This window comes from Daktulosphaira vitifoliae, unplaced genomic scaffold (genome assembly GCF_025091365.1).
Source record: "Daktulosphaira vitifoliae isolate Bord-2020 unplaced genomic scaffold, ASM2509136v1 Scaffold_4, whole genome shotgun sequence".
NCBI lineage: Eukaryota > Metazoa > Arthropoda > Insecta > Hemiptera > Phylloxeridae > Daktulosphaira > Daktulosphaira vitifoliae.
In genome coordinates, this window is record NW_026099575.1 from 39,381,517 (window position 1) to 39,401,090 (window position 19,574).

A 19,574-nucleotide genomic window follows, 5' to 3' on the forward strand; every position below is an offset into this window, starting at 1 on the left:
AAAAAAAAAAAAAAAAAAAAATAAACACATCATGGTAAAATTAATACCTTCTCAGCTTCGCATCGAAGCTAAAATAATTATTTATAGCAAAAATTAGAATCAATGTATTACAGAAGACCAAACGTTTATTTATATAATAATTTAGAAGTAAAGTTAAAATATAATAATAATAGTTACATTGTCTACCATAAAGTATAAAATTAGTATAGATTTTAGTTAGAAATTGGTTAATTTATGAAGATTGCTTTTCAACTATAATTTAATTAATGTAAATTACAATATATATTTAATTAAAAATAAAATTTAAAACTTCTTTCAAACATAATAACAATTTCTGCCAAAAAATAACAAAATAGAAAGGCTATAATTTTATAGTACAAGCGGTACATAAATAATGTGTAACAAATATTGACTAAACCGTAATATAATGAACCGCACATAATTTATTAATACAATTTATTTACAATACTAATAGGCGATGAATAACAAATAGAAAAATAACCCAACTAGACGGTCTATTAATAGCAATAATATTAGTATATTTGAGCAACAAATTCAAACAAATGTTTTCAGCAGAACAGATATTTTAAAAGCGGCCACAAATTCAAATAAAATATAAATTAATAGGAAAAATGGCAACGTGTGTAATTCATTAGCTTTAATGCTCTGTCCCTTTTAATTGTATAGACTGATGTAAGCAACGTTGCCACTTTGCTTATGTACTTATTTCTAAACGGCGGTACACGAAAAACGCAACTGATTATTGAGTAATGTAGGTTTTTTTCTATCTTACCCAGGGTTCGAAATGGACAGGAACTGCGTTCCGGTTCACAACAAAAATTTTTTTAGAGTTCCGGCTCGTAAAAAAAATACATTAGTATGTAGTATGTATATAATTATATATAATTGATTTCAAATCAATCGAGCTAAATAGTATGAGCGACAAATTCAAATAATTAGATGATCAAAACTTAAATATCATAAATGTAAAACATAGTGAATATATTGCAAGAGAGAACGTGATTTGGCGGCCAAATGAAAAATTAGAAAATATTCTATTTTTACCAATAGTGGTGTTCTTTTGTGTCCCACTGGTTAGAAATAAGTTCATAGGCAAACTGGCAACGTTGCTATCACAAATCGCTCTAATTAAAAGGGACAGAGAGTTGAAATCATTCTAAACACTAATTAATATCACATATTGACAGTTTGCTTATTAACTTTTATGTTATTTGAATTTGTCGCCGCTTTAAAAATATTTATTCCGTCTGCTGAACGAATGATTTTATAGTTCAATATACTAAAATTATTGCTATTAATAGACCGTCCGGTTAGTTATTTTTCTAATAACTAAATTGCATTTATAAAATTTATGTTGTTTATTATGTCGGCTTAATCAATTTCTGGTTATATATATATACATTTATAATGTAATTAATAATAATTTAATTGGTTATGCACTTTAGTAACTTTTAATTAAAAAAAATAATTGCTTACAAACGTATCTGTATGCTTAATAAAATAAAAATAAAAAACATGATATCAACAAAAAGATAGTTAATATACTAACACAATTCATATATGACATCAATAACATGTATTAAAGTGAATTGAATAAAAAATTAAATGTCATAAAATTTCATATTTTACAAATTACGGGTCACAGTAAACATATGCGCAGAAATGAGTGGACTTAAAAATGCTCGTAAAATGGTGAAAATGAACGGATTGAATTGATTTTTTATGATATCTCAGAAATGTCATTGGGCTGGTCTGGTGAAAATTTCAAGCCTTAAGTTGTAAAATGCGCGCTGACGCCAGTGTTTTTCTCAAAAACGGTCAAAATTTTAAAACGCTCGCCAGCGTGCAGCAAACATTTTCCGACCTTTGCCATTCATTTTCCTGGAATCTCGTGACTGAGTACTTTTGTTGAAAAAAAAAATTTTAAAAAACCGAACACCCTAAGTAATTTTCCCAGAAAAGCGTTTAGTTTTCTTTTTCTATTATATAATAAAATACATAATTTATAAATTTATATGACAAATTATGTTGAGTTTGAAGTTTATACAAGAGTATTTTTAAATAAAAAATCCTCTTTTGATTATAAAATAATAAACATCCAACAAGCATATAATGGTAGGCAAAAGGATTTCCCTTCCTCCCAAAAAAATGTATAATAGCTAATGTAATATGCAGTGGCGGCCAAATGAAAGAGGATTAGGAGGATAACCTCTTCATTTACACACTATTTTAGAAATTTTTGTATAATTTAAATGCATAATTAATACAAAACAATTTTAATACTACTAATTTGGGACATTAAATTTTAAGTTTTGATTATTATTTTTACATAGGTAAATTAAAAATTAAATATTTGCGTTGGGTTTTTTTCATGAACAACTGCTTTATTTAATGAAACAATGTAAAATCGTCTGATTAATTTTTCCCGGTACTCCAATATGCTATTCAGTTTTGTAATTAATTATACAAATTATAGAAACTTACCACGACGCAGTCAGATGATGGTCGATTAAATCCATAAATAGAATGTAAAATACCTTGAATTGATCTTTTTAAAAAAGAATAATCATAAATCCATCTATAAAGTTTAGATGTATCTCTAATTCTCAGGAATACACCACTAAACATCACCCATGGTAAAAGGACTAAATTAATTGTCACAATAATAACCTAAAAAAAATAAATACATTACTACCTAAAAAATAGCCTTTAAAATACAAAATTATTTGTTTAGAGTTTAATCCTAATTTAACATCAATTCAACTGTAGTATGTTGGTGTTAAATCAGGCTTATTTAATTTAATTATCTTAACTAATTTAATATTGCATAACTTTGTTGCTAATAAGAGTAGTTACTGAACAGTAATAAAGGTCTTAAACCCCCTATGTATAACCTTGCTTACACAGAAACGGAATTATATTTTTACAAAAGCAATTTCACAAGTGGAATGTGTATCGCGCCCTTAAAATTTCATTAAAGTCGTTTGTGGTCCGCATTTTTATGATATATTAACGACTTTTTTATTTATTAAGGTATTTAAGTTGGCAAATTATTACCAATAATCGGCAAAAATTATATCACATCTTCCTAAAAATTAACTATTTATAACTGAAGATAAGATTTCTCGCGAGTTTTGTCGATAAACAACTCTTACCGTAAATGTATAGACCGAACATATAAAATAATTATTGTTATTTAAAATATACATATACACATTATTTTGTTAGACAGAAATTTCAGAATATAATTTTTAATAGTCACCTGAAAAAGAAGGAATAAATAAAAAATAATTCATCAACTGAATTAATTGAATTGAAACAAAATTATCTCTACCACCAAGATCATCCTGGGTCTACTGAAAATTTTATTTGTGCGTCTCAAGAGTTATTGTAAACATATGAACATATGGTACTATGTACTAACTAAAACAACTGTCTAATAACAAATTTTAAACCAATTCAGAAGAAATAACTACTTTTATAATTGCATGTAAAAAAAAATAATTTTTTGAGTATTTCAAAATTGAGGTAAATTAATTAATTTAGTTTAACTAGAACTTAAATAATAAATTTTTATATAAACTTTTGAATACCAATGCTGATGAGTCATATAATTTTAATATACTTACTACAAAATTGTCGAAAATTACACTTATAAACATTCCCAATGATTGTGAAAATAATGTAGTTGTAATTATCATTAGTAAAAACATAAGTAGTCTGAAGTATTCAAACGGTTGTCCAGTTAATATATAGATTAAAATAGAATATATTGATATACTAAATACCTTAAAACAATATAATAGTCAATATTATATAAATAAATATTATAATATACATATATTTAGTTAATAAACTATTTAACTGTAGAAATTTTAAAAACTATAAAAAAATAGACATTTAAGTTAAAAATAGTATTTTTAAAATTTTTATTATATTTTACTTTAAATATTTTTCTCAATTAATTAAAATAATTAAAAAGTATATTTCAACAAATTGGAGGAATTCTGTCAGCTACCTAAAAAATTTTTCTAGATACCAATTACTTGCAATAAATTACAATATTAAAATTATAATAAACTAACGGAGTCCAGAATAATTGAAAAATGTTCATTTTCAATCGTTTTTAAATCTTTAGTGGAATCGCACATAATCTCAAGAACGTTGATTATTTTTACTTTAAATTTAAATTTAAAAGAATGCATGAAGTAAAATAATAAGGGTTGGATTAGAGAAATGTTAGGGATAAATCCAAATCACATCATTCAGAGTCATTGTGTACCATTGTATTTTATTTTTTAATTTTGCACACAAGCTGCCATAAAAAAAAAAGTTTTTTTATATTTTATAATTTATTTTATCTATTGATTTATTTTAAAACTTTTATAGTTAAAAGTTTTAAAATAATGAATAACCGGTAATTCATAATAATACAGTATGATAACAGTATTTATAATTAATACTTGAAATTTATATGTTTTTTTTTCTTGAAGCTTCTAACATATCACATAATTACCAATATAATTAAGCGTCTTTATACATTTTAAAATTCTAATTGACTATGACAAAAATTTTCTATCACAAATATTTGAATATTTTATTCACAAACACAATTGTTTTAATGGGTTTTTCTTATAATTTTCGTATACTATTGTACCTATATTTTTGAATATAATATATTAATCATTTAATTATTTAATAAATTAATGATGAATACATTTTTTAATATACTAAATATATTGAGTAAAATACAATTAAATATATGTATATAAACACTGAAATTATGTACTGAACATAAAAAATCTTCAATATTAAAGAAAAAACAATTTTTTTTTTTAAATAATAATGAAATTTTGTAAGTGTATTATATTATGTATTTTATTAGGTTACAAATAAATATCAAACTTAAAATTTCTTCATAGAAAGTTAATACTATATTTTGTGAAAAATTCTTAGTTAAATATTTTACTTCATCAGAGAATAATAAAAGTGTTTACTTTTATTAAAAATTTAATTTCCAGAAATTTGATATTTTTTAATGTGTTCTAGTAAAAAATGATTGGAGTAAATTTTTTCAAAATACAATCAAATTTTACTGTAGGAGTATGTTAATATAAAACAAAATTGTTTTCATAGTCAATTTGAATTTTGAAATTTTTGTTTTTATGTACCACGAAAATTTTATTTCAAAAATAGATTGACCACATTAAATAAATAAATAAATAAATGAAGGTATCTAAAACATTCAACAGTGTGGAGGAACAAAAATTAATGAAGTTGTCTATTTTATATTACCTGGGTATTTCAAATGGGTTGATTCGAATTTAAGAAATTTGGTTTTACTTTAGTATAATCGAAGAGTAATCATTTTTGAGATTTATTAGGTAACCCTAAAAATAATGTAATAAATGTGGTATATCGGGAATTTATAAAATTTTTAGAATGGTGTTGACTTTGAGCGTTACCAATACATAAAATAATATAATTATTAAACTTATATCAGATGCCTGGTAAATTTAAAAATCTATATGAATCAAAAATACTTAACATTAAAGATGTTATAGAGTATTTACCTGAAGTGGTAGATCTAAAATTATGACACACAAATAGTAAGGCCCTAATGAATACCATCGATTAAAGTGTTCCCTTCTTACAACAAACAATTCCATAGGCACTAATAAAAAACAATTGATTGCATTTCTTAAAAAGTTAATTTCATATAGAACTTTCAGAATTGTCAATTTTTGACAACGGTTAGCAATCAAAAACGGAATTTTTGCCGTGCTGTGTATAATTTTTATTTAATATTAGTATGCTTTTAAAAATTAGTTATTCAGATTATAATTTATATTATACATTTTTTTCTTGTATAAAGTGAGAATAGGTACGGGAATGTTGAAACAATAACTGGTAAAATAATGAATTAGTAGAAGTATTAATAGGAGAAAAGTCAATATTTGTTGCTTTCAGAAAAATATATCAATATAATAAGTGCATATGCTTCACAAATAGAATGTGAGGAAGAAGTTTTTTAGAAAGACATGCACGAGATTATGCAAAGAATCTCAAGTAAAGAGGATGCGATTATAGGCGAAGATATAAATGAACAAATTTATAATAAAAAGGATGGATATGAAAGAATACACAGAGTGTATGGTTTTAACAAGAAATATTGAGCTGGAACCAGAGTTCTAGATTTTGCAGTATCGTATGATCTTGCTGTCCTTACTTTAGGAAGAGGGAAGAGAATGTTGAATGCAGGAAAAAAAAGAAACTTGATGGTGGGATGAAGAAGTACAGATAATCATAGCCTGTAAGAAAAAACAATTTAAGGTATGACAGAAAAATAGGAGAGAAGATTGGATAGAGTACAAAAGTTTGTAAAAAGAAGCAAAAGACGCAGTAAATAAAACAATATATAAATGATAATAGGAGGATACTAACAAATGATGAAGATGGAAAAAATATTTTGAAAAATTCCCAAAGAGGAAAATCCATGAGATGATTATTTTGTAGAACGAAGTACTAATCGATTTTATTAGTGAGAAAGAGGAAAAGAGTGGAGGAATGGTTTGTGGCACCCGTATTTAAAGGTAAAGGAGACATACAGAAATGTGGAAATTATAGAGTCATTAGCCTTATGCGTTATAATATGAATGTTTGGAAAAAGATAATAGATAAGAGTAAAAAGTGAGATGTGAGATGTGGGTAACTAAAGCCAATTTGGTTTTTATCTGGAAAGTCAATATTGGTTGGGTTACGGAACCTTTGTTTGTGTAATACAGCTAATAGAAATATATAGAGGGAAGGAGAAGAAAAAACTTTAATGATATTCATAGATTTGGAGATGGCGCATGACAGAGTGCCAAGATAGGTTTTAATGTAGGCGTTAATGAGAAAAAGCAGCCCCAAATTTGTGGAAAAACAGAAAAATTCAGAATAAGAGTAGATGTATACCAAGGTTTTTTTTAAGTTTATTTTATCTATTTTATATTTTAATGGATGGAATTACCATGGTATTATAAGGGGAGGTACTGTGGTGCATGTTGTTTGCTAATGATGTAGTGTTAATAAGAGAAAATAGGGAAGAAGTTAACGAAAGGTTTGTAATGTGGAGATTAAGTTATGGAGGTAAAGGATTAAGGATTAGTAGAAGTAAAATGGAATGTATAGAGTAGAATTTTGACGAAAAAGAATATAAAGGGAATGAAACGAGAAGTAACGCAATAGGGGTATCAGAATCACCTTTGTGCAGGAAGTGTGGAGTAGAAGAGGAAGACCATTTCACATCATGTGCGAATGTGAAACCTTGTTCACACTAAGATCAAACTATTTGAATAAACCTTTTCCTGAAAAAGAAGACATTAAAAACCTAAAACCCAGAGAGATACTTAATTTCGCCAAGAAGACGGGACTCTTTGGTCATCTTTAGAGATGACTTTATGGTTGGAAATGTATTAACACTTAGGTGGGTAAACCGAATCAAGACAATTCGGTATGAGGTGCGCACAATGGACCAACAGGTCTGAGTGCATGGGCATTATGTCCACCTCGATAATAACTAAAACTAAATGAAACAAGAAGAGTAATGACAATAAAAAATGACGTGATATATAAGGTGTAAAGTTTTAAGTATTTAGGGTCAATTGTGCAAAAGAGCGTTAGTATTGACGAGGATGTAAGACACAGGATTAAGTGCGTGTGGATGAAGTGGAGAAAAGCGTCTGGCGTCTTATATTATGCTATATGATTTTATGGTTTAATGTGTATAAAATAGTCATTTGATAATGTAAAAATTACATGGCATTTCATTGTTAGATTCATTTAATTAAAATTACAATTTATAACTATTATTAAGGTACATAATTTATTTAATTAATTATTCAATAATAAAATAGAAAATAGCCACTCACATTTCATAGCAAGTGTGTATGCGGATGTGTAAACACATTGTAGTAAACAGAAATACATCATTGCAACATTGTCCAGAGAATATGACAAGTTGTGACCTATGTCATAGTAAGCAAATCCAAATGTACAAGCCAAAAATATATGTACCATGAATCGTGCGTTCGTGAGAAACTATGAAGCACATTAAAATTTAAATAAAAATACGTAATATCTTATAGTCCTTAAGTTCACAAATTATAAAAAAATATATCTGAAGCTTAAAAATTGTTAGACTATGTTTTTTTTTGGAGCATATATGTGTCTAAAAAATCAGTTGCATATTTGAGGAAGAACGTGATTTCATTTGACTATAAAGTTAGAATTTTTTTCGATGGTTATCAAAATATTTGCATGATACCTGATCACATTTAAATTTTAATGTTATAAAATAAAACATTTACAATTAAATTAACTATCGGCTAAAAATTGTCATTTATGATTATAATAATAGAATAATTAAGTATTATAATTTAAGTTTATAATAAAAACGTACTTTGTAATTAATATAGACATTGACCGTGTTAGATTTTGCAAACCCATGTGTAAATCGATAAGTATTTGTTATTAATTAAATTCATTAAAAAAATTTTTATTTTTAGTTTTAACTAAAATTTTGTTTATCGATTTTAACTCTCTAATTAAAATGTTATAACAAAATATTTGTTATTAAGTTTATCAATCAACTCATTATAATTATTTTTAATTGCAAATTTCACTTATAGATATTTCTGATGATAAATTAAAAAATAAGAAATTGTATTTCCCACTATAATATTTTAATGCAAATATATGAAACTATACTTTCATTGTATGATTTAAACAAAATAAGTAATCACTAAGAGTTATCAAAAATGAAGTCAAACATCAATTTCTTTAGAGTTCAGAGCGGGATTTTAGGTAGTATTAATACTAACTAAAATCCCGCTTTGAACAATGATACAACAATTCCCGTAACATCTACATAAATTATTATAGGCGAAAATTTGGTTAATGTTTACTCTTGTCATCAAATTTAAGAGTTAAAGACTTATTTGGGTGGGTAATAAGTCAATAAATTTGTGAACAATACTATCTTAAAAAATTTTAGATATCTGCTTGTAATGTAACTTAAAATTTTCATGGGGATTATGATTTTTAGCAATCAGAGGATTACGATAAGATAAACTAATAAAATTATTGTAAAATTTTTATAATTAGTTAGATATATTTAAATCTTTAACTATTTTATGGAACGTAGTCATAATTTTTTTAATTTTTTTCATATTATAAGAAGAAGAGAGCATATTCCACTCGGCTACTGCCCTAGATATGCTGCTGAGATTTAGTTCTATTGAAATGTAACAAAATAATTATTTTTACATATGTATATTTTTTTATTTTTCTTATGACTAACTTTTTTAACAATGTCTATTTATATGCAATGTTTATTTATCTTGGACAAAAGACTTTCTGTATCTGCTACTAGTTTCAAATAATGATATAGTAAATATTTATAGTATTTAAAGCTTAGTTTTAAGATGATAAACCTAAAAAAAAAATTCAAAAATATATATATTATTAAATTTTTTGAAATTTTAAACCATTAAATATAATTAAAAAAATTATTTTCGCTTTTCATATCAATCATTCATATTACCTTATCCCTTTTAGCTATAAGGAAAAGTCTACTAAATATAATAGAGCATTGAGTAGTGTAACTTGTATGAATTATAGGATCGGATAGTTCAATGGCAGTTCTTAATACTTCAGCATTTTTTAGACAGCAATTTTCTTCATCATACATTAACGATTTTTTAATTTTTTTTAGGCTATCAACGAGCATATCGACTTTGTTTCCAAACAAGCCTCTGCTAACATCAATTACTATAGAATAAAGTACACATGATTATAAAATATGAACAAGAAAACAAATAAGTTTTTATAAATTATCAGCTTACCATAATCGGCAGGGTTATGATAAAGTGGACAATAGAGACCAAAGTTATTTAAATATTTGATTAGATGAGAAGGTGAACCATTGTACATGCATTGTCCACTAGGAGTAAGAATGTACAATGAGTCAAATAATATTAAGTTAGAAGCAGATAATTGATGTATAGTACATACAATCGTTTTTCCTGAAAAAGCCAATTTTTTCATTGTAGACACTACTTGATTGGTGGATACAACATCCAAACCCCTGAAAAATATCGCACTAATGAGTAACGTGAATAATTAAATACTAGAAGATGTTTAGTCCTTAAATCAACAGATTAGTGTAACTCATAACAAATCAGCTTCTTTGAATTTAAAAATAATAATTGAGGGGCCTTTTTAGAATCGGACGATTCAGTTCTTTGCCCGTGATAGGCATGCTAGAAAGATTGTTTTTGCTTTTAAATTCTCAAAAAACAAAGGGAAAACCAACTAAAAAAAAAGTTTTTAGAACATATTTACTAAATAACGTCTCTATAACTTACGCTCTGTAATAATTTTGTAAAAATCCCTTTACTTATAAAATATATGATACGACTATCATTAAGTTAATTAATTTAAAGAATTTAAATTAAATTTTAGACATAATTTAAATATTTTTTTATTAATAATTTCAACCAATATTACTTTTTATTTTTACTATTTAATTTAATTAAAAAATAAATAAACATTCTTGATTAACGTGGTAAGTTTTAAAAGGATAAATATAAGCCCAACTGATTAACCTCATTAGCTATTAATCATTCATGTATAATAAAATTAAAATATACTAATTAAATAGTTTATTATAGATACGTACGTTGTAGGTTCATCTAAAAACATTACTTTAGGATCGCGTATTAATTCTAAAGCAATAGATAACCGTTTTCTTTCTCCACCAGACAAATATTTTTCCATTGTAAGTCTTTTTTCATAGAGCATTAAAATTTTTAAAATTTCTTCAATCTGTAAAAATATTTTTCGTACAATACAGTTTATGAGCATAAATAATGTATTTTCAGAATCAAAAATAATAGAAAATGGTAATCATAAAATAATTTTGGAAGATAAAGAAATTGTTGTAGAATTCAAAAATATCTTTCATGAACTTCTAGATAAGCCACAAAAAACTTACCATACTAAACATGATACATATAGTATAGTATTGTAAAGCAAGAAGTAGCAATATAATAATTAAAAAATAATAAATAGCCACGAGGATATGATTGTGGTCGAATTATTAAAAAATGATGGAGATTATGTGAACTAAGTAATATGGGAGCCGTATTTAGGAATTGGCTAAAGCGCCAATAACCTCCCAAAAATTCTTAGTAGCTAATTTCAATAATAAAAAGCAAAACCTACAAATATTGTCAATGTAAAATCAGTCAAAATAATTTTTTTATTCTAATATTGGTAGTGTGGTTTTATGATATTTTTTTTGTTTTCGTATATTTTTGAAGATTATCATAATAGTAATTTTCGATATAAGCTTATGATGATGGGAAAAAATGGTTGACTATTTTATTGGTTATCATTATTATTTAAAAGACAATTTTGAAAAAAATTTAAGAGTGCCAAAATGTATGTAAATACCCAACGCCAATAACTCAAATACGGTCCTGCGTTCCGGTCGATAACAACATAAAAACCTTGGAATCACTTACTAATATTTTTTTCTGATGTCCTATCTTTATACCCGAATGTAAAAATTTCATGGCGAATTCCATTGATTCCTGTACAGTTAATAGAGGTTGCAATATATCATCTTGCAAAATGTAACTAATTTGTCTTCGAAATAATTTTAAGTTTATTTTAGAATTTCCATTTATAGATATACTTCCATTATATCCATTAGTTCTTTAAAATAAAGAGATTAATTAGTATTTAACAAAAAATATATACTAAATTATAATCTAACTTATATCCCGAAAGAATGTTTAACAATGTTGATTTTCCAGATCCTGAACATCCAAGAATGGCGACTAATTGTTTTTTACGAAATTCTCCACTAACATCATTTAAAATCACTTTTGTTTCTAAAATTAAAGATATAAATTTTACTTGATCAACATTAAATTTAGTAGGAAAAAATAACCTACCCGCGTTTAACAAACTTGGCCTTATTTGAACTGCATAACATATATTAGTGAACTCTATATCAAAACCACACGATAGTGTCTTATTTATATAAGACGTTGGTTCATTACATTTTAAATTAGACATCGTTAAGTGACAGTTTTGAAAATACTTTTAGCGGTGAACGTTCTTGCACTGAATGCAACTTAACTGTGACACATGAATATACCCTACTTTTTTATTGAGAATGACTTGTAGATATATGACTATATGTAAATATAATACATAGTGTGATTCTATATCAATTGTAGTTACAAAAATTAAGCTTTTTCGTTCATGAATATAATGTATTAAGTTCTCAGTTTGGACTATATCGATTTCATTTAAATAAACATAATTCACTTTTTATGGTATAATATTTTACTCTTTTATTTTTATTCTGTAATACAGAGTGATTTTTTAACGATGACTTACGCAATATATCTCAAGATATAAGAGTAACTCATTATTTTTAACCATAATGGTTTTTTGTAGAGCCGTTATACAAGAAAAATTAAATTTCTACCACCATACCTTATGATTAAAACTTGTATTAACTTTGAATTTTCAAATGGCAACCCCATTTTTGTTTTGTATACCATTAAATTAAGTTTAAAAAATGTTTTTGTAATAAAAAAAAAATTATTTTAATTTATCTACGTCTATTTTAAATTTGGAGTAAATGATAATAAAATGAATTTATACATAAAAGTAATCGTAAAACAATAATAGCTACCACTTCATAGCACGCACAGCGGCGTATTTATATGCAGGCAATATAGACAACTGCCTACAGTAGCATATTTTTTTAAGGGGCGGTAAATATTGAAGGCCACAAAAAGCTAGTTATTTTTTTATTGTTGATAAGACATATTGACTTCTTAATAATCATCATTATCGTTTTCATTTATTGTGTATTTATCATAGGTGTATTAATATTTATTAATAAACATAGATTTGTTTGAAAGATATTTTTTTTCTTTGAGGAAGAATTAGTAGTGTTATGGCGAAAATATATAAAAATGAACCCTTTCTGTCATAATGTAATGAAGGGTAGCAAATTTTTAAATGCCTATAGGCGGAAAAAATGTGAATATGCCCCTGAGCACGGGAAAAGTGGTAGAAAAATGTTAAATTAATATTTGTTGATGAAATAACTATAAGACGTATCCAGTGGCACCGAAACCGGTGGGCAGGGGGTGGGGTGATTGCCTCTTGGTCAAAATACGAGGGAGGGACAAAAGTATCATTATGCCCCCTCTATAGAATCTGACAAGAAAAAATAACAATGATTCGGGAAATTAATATAACACTACCATACTTAATTATTTAGCTATTAAGATTTTAGGATTAAAAAGTGTTAATGAATTTACCAGTTAATGAACTTTAGTTGGATATTAAAAAACGTAAGCACGGTGGAGTCGTGGCTCAGTATGAATGTGGCATAGTAGGGACAAGTATAGATAATATTTTGTAGTGATTAAAATCATTATCATAAGAAACGCTTCGATACATATCTGTAGATGGTGTTTAATTAAAAAAAAAATGGTGGACTATTCTAAAAGCAAAATTAAGTACTATTTTTTATTCTACTTCGACTGCCATTTCAACATAGAAAATAGGTTGTCGATACAAATTTTTTTTTTTTTGAACTTCTAGTACATAAAATAAGCTTTATTTTAATATATATTTAAAAGACGCAGATTTTCAAAAATTAAATTGAAAAAGTTCTACTTTTTATACGTATGTTTCAAGTTTTGAATAGCCTCTGAATAAGGACAAATTTAAAAAAAAATATATCGGATAAAAGGGGTATATATAATATATTTAGAAACAAAAATTTGTGTTAATACATTTTTTGAAAAGTTATAGCATTTAAAGTTGAAAAAGTTGAATTTTGTAAAAAAATTGCTATTTTGAATCCCCTCTTATGGGCAGATAAAGGGTCAGATTTTCAAAAATATTATATTAAATAAAAGGGAATTACTTAAGGTTCAATATAAAAAAAATTATTTTTCTTTGTTGATTATTCAATAAGTTTAAAAAAATTTTTTTTTTTGAAAATGTCGAAAATTACCTATTTTAAAAATCGTTAATTTTTGGGGGAACTTTTACCATTTACGGGGTACGAGGAAAAATTTTTAATTTTTGAGGATAATGTCTTCAACTAGATACGATTTGTGATCTTTTGACGTATTGTCGAGAACAATCAGTCCAGCAAGAGCTGAAAAAAAATTGTGACAGACACAAAAAAAAAATAAATAAACATATCATGGTAAAATCAGATATTGATATCTCAGCTTCGCATTGAAGCTAAAACGTTTACTTGTTTCTTGATTCTTACCGCTATGAAAATATATTAATCCCAAGTTTACTCTTTACATAATATGTATTATTGAGAGTAAAACTTATAAATTACCGAATTTTTTTTTTTTTTTTATTACTAAAATCCACCAAAAAAAGTTTAACCCTAAAAAGCATTAGTTTAGTAACAACCAAGAGGACCGAATTTATTTTAAATTTTTGTCCCCCTCCCCCATGTAAAAAATAGTTCCGGCACTCCTGGACGTATCAGTAATATACTAACCACAATTTTTTTTTCTTTTTATTATTTTCACAAAATATTAAAAGAGTTGTAACTATTCTCTCTCATCGCAGCTTAGCACAAATCAATTTCACCAACTATTCCAAGTCACCCTTGGTTCCATAAACTTCCTCTCTCCCGGTTCCATATATTATCCTTTTCATGCGTACGAAATGTCCCTTAACTATTCTCCTTTCTGCCCCAAACATGACGATGAAGTTCTCTGCGACTTTCCTCATATAAATTTTGACTGCTGTGTTTTTGAAAGTAATCGTTCTATTTTATTTAATAATTTATCTCATCTTAATATATCTCCTATTAATTGTTACACTATTCTTAACTTAACTGCTCTCGATGTAATTTCTTTAGTTATTTCTTTCATTCATTCAGCTGGTATTTTTATTTAACGATTTTTACTGTAATTTTGTTGGTGTAAGATCAATTGTACTATTTTTTTTTTATTATTATTATTTATTTTTTCTTTTTTCTTTTTATTTAATTGTTAAGCTATAATAATACTTTGTATTGAAAGCTAATAAAAAAAAAAACTATTTGATCATATTTTATCAACAATAACTTGAATTAACAAAAAATACACATAGTTGGGTTCAATCGTAAATTAATTGGTTAATTAATTTTAAAAAAATTGAGTTTTTTATATTTTAATATATCTTGATTTCTAATTAATGTTATTTAAATACTTCTGATAAAATATTTTTACACAAATAGTATTCAATGAAATAATTTGACATGTGATTTTAAGTACCAGTTTCAATTGTCAACATAACTTAAGGTAGGAAGATATATTTTATTTTTTAAATAAAAAGGTTTGCATTTAAATTTTAATAAAAAAAAACAAATTATTTTAGGAATAAATAATTACAATATAAAACAAAATATATAATATTTATTATATTTTTACATATTATTATATTTTAATTTTGCTTGAATTATCTAAATTAAAATACATAGGAATTATACTAAACCACTATTAAAAAGTGCACTGGCTTTAAATTTTATCTTTATGGTTTTCATTCTCATGTGGGATATATTATCACTTTAAAATGTAAATTAAGTGGACTTTCAATAAATAAAACTAAATCATATAGTTTTACTCTTATTTTTAAAATTTTCTAAATTGATAAAGCTATTGCAAATATATAAATGAAGTTCAATTCAATTGCTCAAATGATGATAAAAAGAATCTAACGCCTTACTTAAAAGAGTGTAGTAACACTGCTTTCACAGTGGCATAACTAGAATTAAAATCCAGGAAGTGGTAAAATTGTGTAAAGCTCACGACGATGTAGGTGTTCTGTCCCCAAATGTCCCTATAACCAATTAATAACTAATATTATAACTGAATTAACAATTATGATTGNATTTTTAGTTTTTTTAAATTAATAATATTTTTAATATAGTTTTAATTTTACTTAATTAACTAGCCACAAGTGATCAATTTTTATTATATAATTATGATTGATCGGTAGCATAATATTGAAATGTCTCAGTATGTGCAAAATAATGATTTTATTTGCAACAATAATAGTATAATGTAACCATAGTGTATGAAAATATTAATGGTAAATTTGTATAAGTAAATATACTTAATTGAAACTATAGGTATTAAAATTCAAGGATAGTACAAAAGCCTGGAGGTGCTAAATCATTATCAAGCTCTAGTACCTTCCACTTTGTAATGAAATATAATTATACTACATCATTAAATTAATACTAATACAACAGATAAGATTAGAGAAAATTTTATCTTATCTTTTCAACTACCTGCAGGTAATTATAGGTATTTAATTAAAGTTTTAATTTATATATCAATTTTTGTATGTTAATTGGCGCTAGAACTATAATATATTTTTTAAGTTAGGTTGTACACAAAATTTTCAACTTCTCTCTTCATAAAACTAAATATGATAAAATGTTTATTCTTGTATGTGTATTAGAACTACATAAAGGTTAGGATTAACAAGAGTATGGACTAGTGACACACAATTCTATAATTTTTTTTTAAATTTATATTCATCTAATTTTTTTTATTGAAAACTTAAATACATTTTCAACACATTTAAAATAATTTTAATATAAATTAACAATTCATTATAGTTAATTTATACCATACTTGTTGTGGCTAGATGGGAATAATGAGTTACAATTTATTTATATTATATTTCATGCAACTATCAAATTATTGTATATTATAGCAATATCTGTAGTGTAATGTAGTCATTTATTTCGTATTTTGACTTAAAAATTTTAAAGGCATAGTTTTATTGTTCATTGTATTGTCAATCTCATTTATACAATTCTTTGTTAATTATAATTTCCTTGAGGCAAATCTATATTAATTCAAATGTACGCTAATGAGTACATTTTTTTTATCAACATTTAATAAGATATATTCAATTAAAATTTTTTAATAATAAAAAAAAATTTAACAATGAATGTTTAATAAGAAGAAACGAATATTAATATTTTAAAGAAAATCAAACCCCAAATCAATTATTTTACATCGAAAATTAGTAAATTAAGATGTTTTCTTTATTAAAAATAGTATCTTATAAAAAAATTTATCATAGTGGGGTCGCAACATAGTTGGAAGAAATATAGATATTAGGGTTAATCAACGATATCGATTAGTTTTGAAATATCGCAAAAATCAAAAAATTAATTTTATAAAATTTTTTTATTAAATTAAATTGAAAATAACTGTTTCAATTTTGGTCATTTTGTTATAAAATATATACTATTTGATATTAGTCCAAAAACAATTAGTGATAATTATCTAAACATTTTTTGTATTAAAATATATTATGAAATATAGAACTGAGATAGGACGAAAAATTATATTTTTTGATCCAAAATTCTATACATAAATTAGGTTTTTTATTATGACATTGTTATAATTTCTATTTTAAATAAACAAGAACGAAATAAGGTATGAGGAGAATTAAAGAAAGAAATTTCAGAATTAAAAGTTATACAGCAACAACTGGTTGAAACTCAATCTGAAAAATAAAATAAAATTATTGAGCCCCCCTCAAAAAAAAATTCCTATCAGATGATAGTGATAAAGATGTTTTATTATTTTAAATAAACAGCACTAGAAGTTTAGAAGAAAGACACAAAATAATCCATGTAATATATTTAATTTAAAATAATAGTATTGTAAGAAAAAAAAACTTATTTCTTCATAATGAAAAGTAATTCGAAAATATTTTATTATTATGAGATATAGCTATCATCTATATTTTCTTGATATTAATATAATTATCTAATTTGGTTAGTATATCATAGTCTGATTTTTACAACAATGGTAACTAACGGTATTTTTGAGAATAAAAAAAAAAAAATGGTGAAAACATTTGAATATTAAATTAAAATTTTTTTTTCGATGTCGAATTATATTTTTATAACGTAATTGGGAACAATAATTTTTTTCTATATTTCTGAAATTGGGTACGATGTCGATATTCAAAATATATTGTTGACGAACCCTAATAGATATCTAATAAAAATTATTATCATAGAATTTTCGAAATTTGTAGTTTTATTTTATGAAAAGTTATTATTAGCTTTCGATTATTCCGAAATCAACATTAACTTTTATTTTCTTAATTATATCCTGTATAAGTTTTATGATTATAAGTATAATACATGAATATTTATTTAAGTAATTAAATTTAATATTGTACTTTTTGAAATTATAATGTATTATTTATTGTTATCTCAGGGCAAACGTAATTCAAAATTGTAAGTAAGACTTGGGAAGTGAATGATTTTTTCAAACTTGTTGGAGATAGTTTTAAAAAATTAGTAACAATTTTTAAGATATCCTACAGGTGGCTTGAAAATTTAACCACACGTGCACATAGCTTTACTTTATCAAGAAAATTAAATGTACTGATAATAGATTTTTTTTTTAATAAATCACGTAAACTTAATAATTGTACCCGTGGAAATAATTAAGTATTATTACAAAAATGATATATTTTTTACCATTAGATACTACTTAATAGAATCTTTTCAGTTATTAAACTATTTAAATACTAATACTACTACTTAGTACACAAAGTGTGATGCAGTTTTGAGGTGCAAAAAATAGAGATACCACTTAATATATTTAAATTTGTATTTAATAAAAAATTGGAAGTTATAAGATTTTTGTCAAGGAAAAATTTAATTTACAACCTTTATGAAACGTTATATTTAGTATGGCGTAAAGTTAAGTAATTATTTTGTATAATAAAATCAATAAGTTAATTTCGAAAAAAATTTCTCTAATATAAGTAATGTTACTATAATTTGTTGGTGGCAAGACGGTTAAAATCAAAGTTACCTCCACCGTCGACAAATTAAAATAATTTTTAAATTACACAAGTTATTGAACCGATTTGAAATAGTACCTATGAAATCTGATAGCAATAATTGTAGCTTATTAATCAACTGTGTTATATAGTTAAATTTATTAAGTTTTAATAAAAACAAGTAGGATTTTGGCTTTTTTTTTTTATTATCCAATAAAAAGATACATCTTACATAATGAAAACTAGAACCTTAGCTTTTGGAAAAACCATTTATTTTTACCAGCCTTGAATCTGTAAAAAAAAAAAGAAAAAAAGTTAACATGTGTTACGTGACCTCTGAAGTTAACATAATAAAACATTTTAACAAATCTAATGACTTTTGATCTACTAAATATTTTGCATAACTTTTTTTCAATAATATTTTATGCATTTTTAAAATGTATTAAAATCCATTTTTTTACTTATTTTGATTGTTAAAAAAACAAATAATAAAAAATATGATTTTAATGTATTCTCAGAATACATAAATTAATTTAAAAAAAAAAGGAATATATATATATTAGTAGAACACAAGTTATTAGATTTGTCAAAAAAAAAAAAAAAAAAAAAAAAAAAAAAAAAAAAAAAAA

General features: G+C 24.8%; 2 protein-coding genes across 3 annotated transcripts in view; both read right to left on the reverse strand.

Moving 5' to 3' along the window:
• LOC126904651 (ATP-binding cassette subfamily G member 4-like) overlaps positions 1 to 15,926 on the reverse strand; it is a 20,201-nt gene extending 4,275 nt beyond the window's left edge. Inside the window, exons 1-11 of the mRNA XM_050683847.1 lie at positions 15,844 to 15,926; positions 12,027 to 12,213; positions 11,846 to 11,963; positions 11,592 to 11,784; positions 10,745 to 10,890; positions 9,909 to 10,150; positions 9,608 to 9,834; positions 7,935 to 8,103; positions 5,595 to 5,695; positions 3,651 to 3,809; positions 2,506 to 2,691 (exon numbers count right to left, since the gene is read on the reverse strand). Of these exons, the coding sequence (XP_050539804.1) occupies positions 2,506 to 2,691; positions 3,651 to 3,809; positions 5,595 to 5,695; positions 7,935 to 8,103; positions 9,608 to 9,834; positions 9,909 to 10,150; positions 10,745 to 10,890; positions 11,592 to 11,784; positions 11,846 to 11,963; positions 12,027 to 12,150 (1,665 nt within the window). The 5' untranslated portion in view covers positions 12,151 to 12,213; positions 15,844 to 15,926. The remainder of the gene's footprint in view (positions 1 to 2,505; positions 2,692 to 3,650; positions 3,810 to 5,594; positions 5,696 to 7,934; positions 8,104 to 9,607; positions 9,835 to 9,908; positions 10,151 to 10,744; positions 10,891 to 11,591; positions 11,785 to 11,845; positions 11,964 to 12,026; positions 12,214 to 15,843) is intronic.
• Positions 15,927 to 19,132: 3,206 nt separating this feature from the next.
• Positions 19,133 to 19,574, reverse strand: part of LOC126904662 (60S ribosomal protein L27) — a 5,688-nt gene continuing 5,246 nt past the window's right edge. For both annotated transcript variants that reach the window (XM_050683867.1, XM_050683869.1), the window contains exon 4: positions 19,133 to 19,236. In XM_050683867.1, coding sequence (XP_050539824.1) covers positions 19,188 to 19,236 — 49 coding nt within the window. In that variant the 3' untranslated portion in view covers positions 19,133 to 19,187. The remainder of the gene's footprint in view (positions 19,237 to 19,574) is intronic.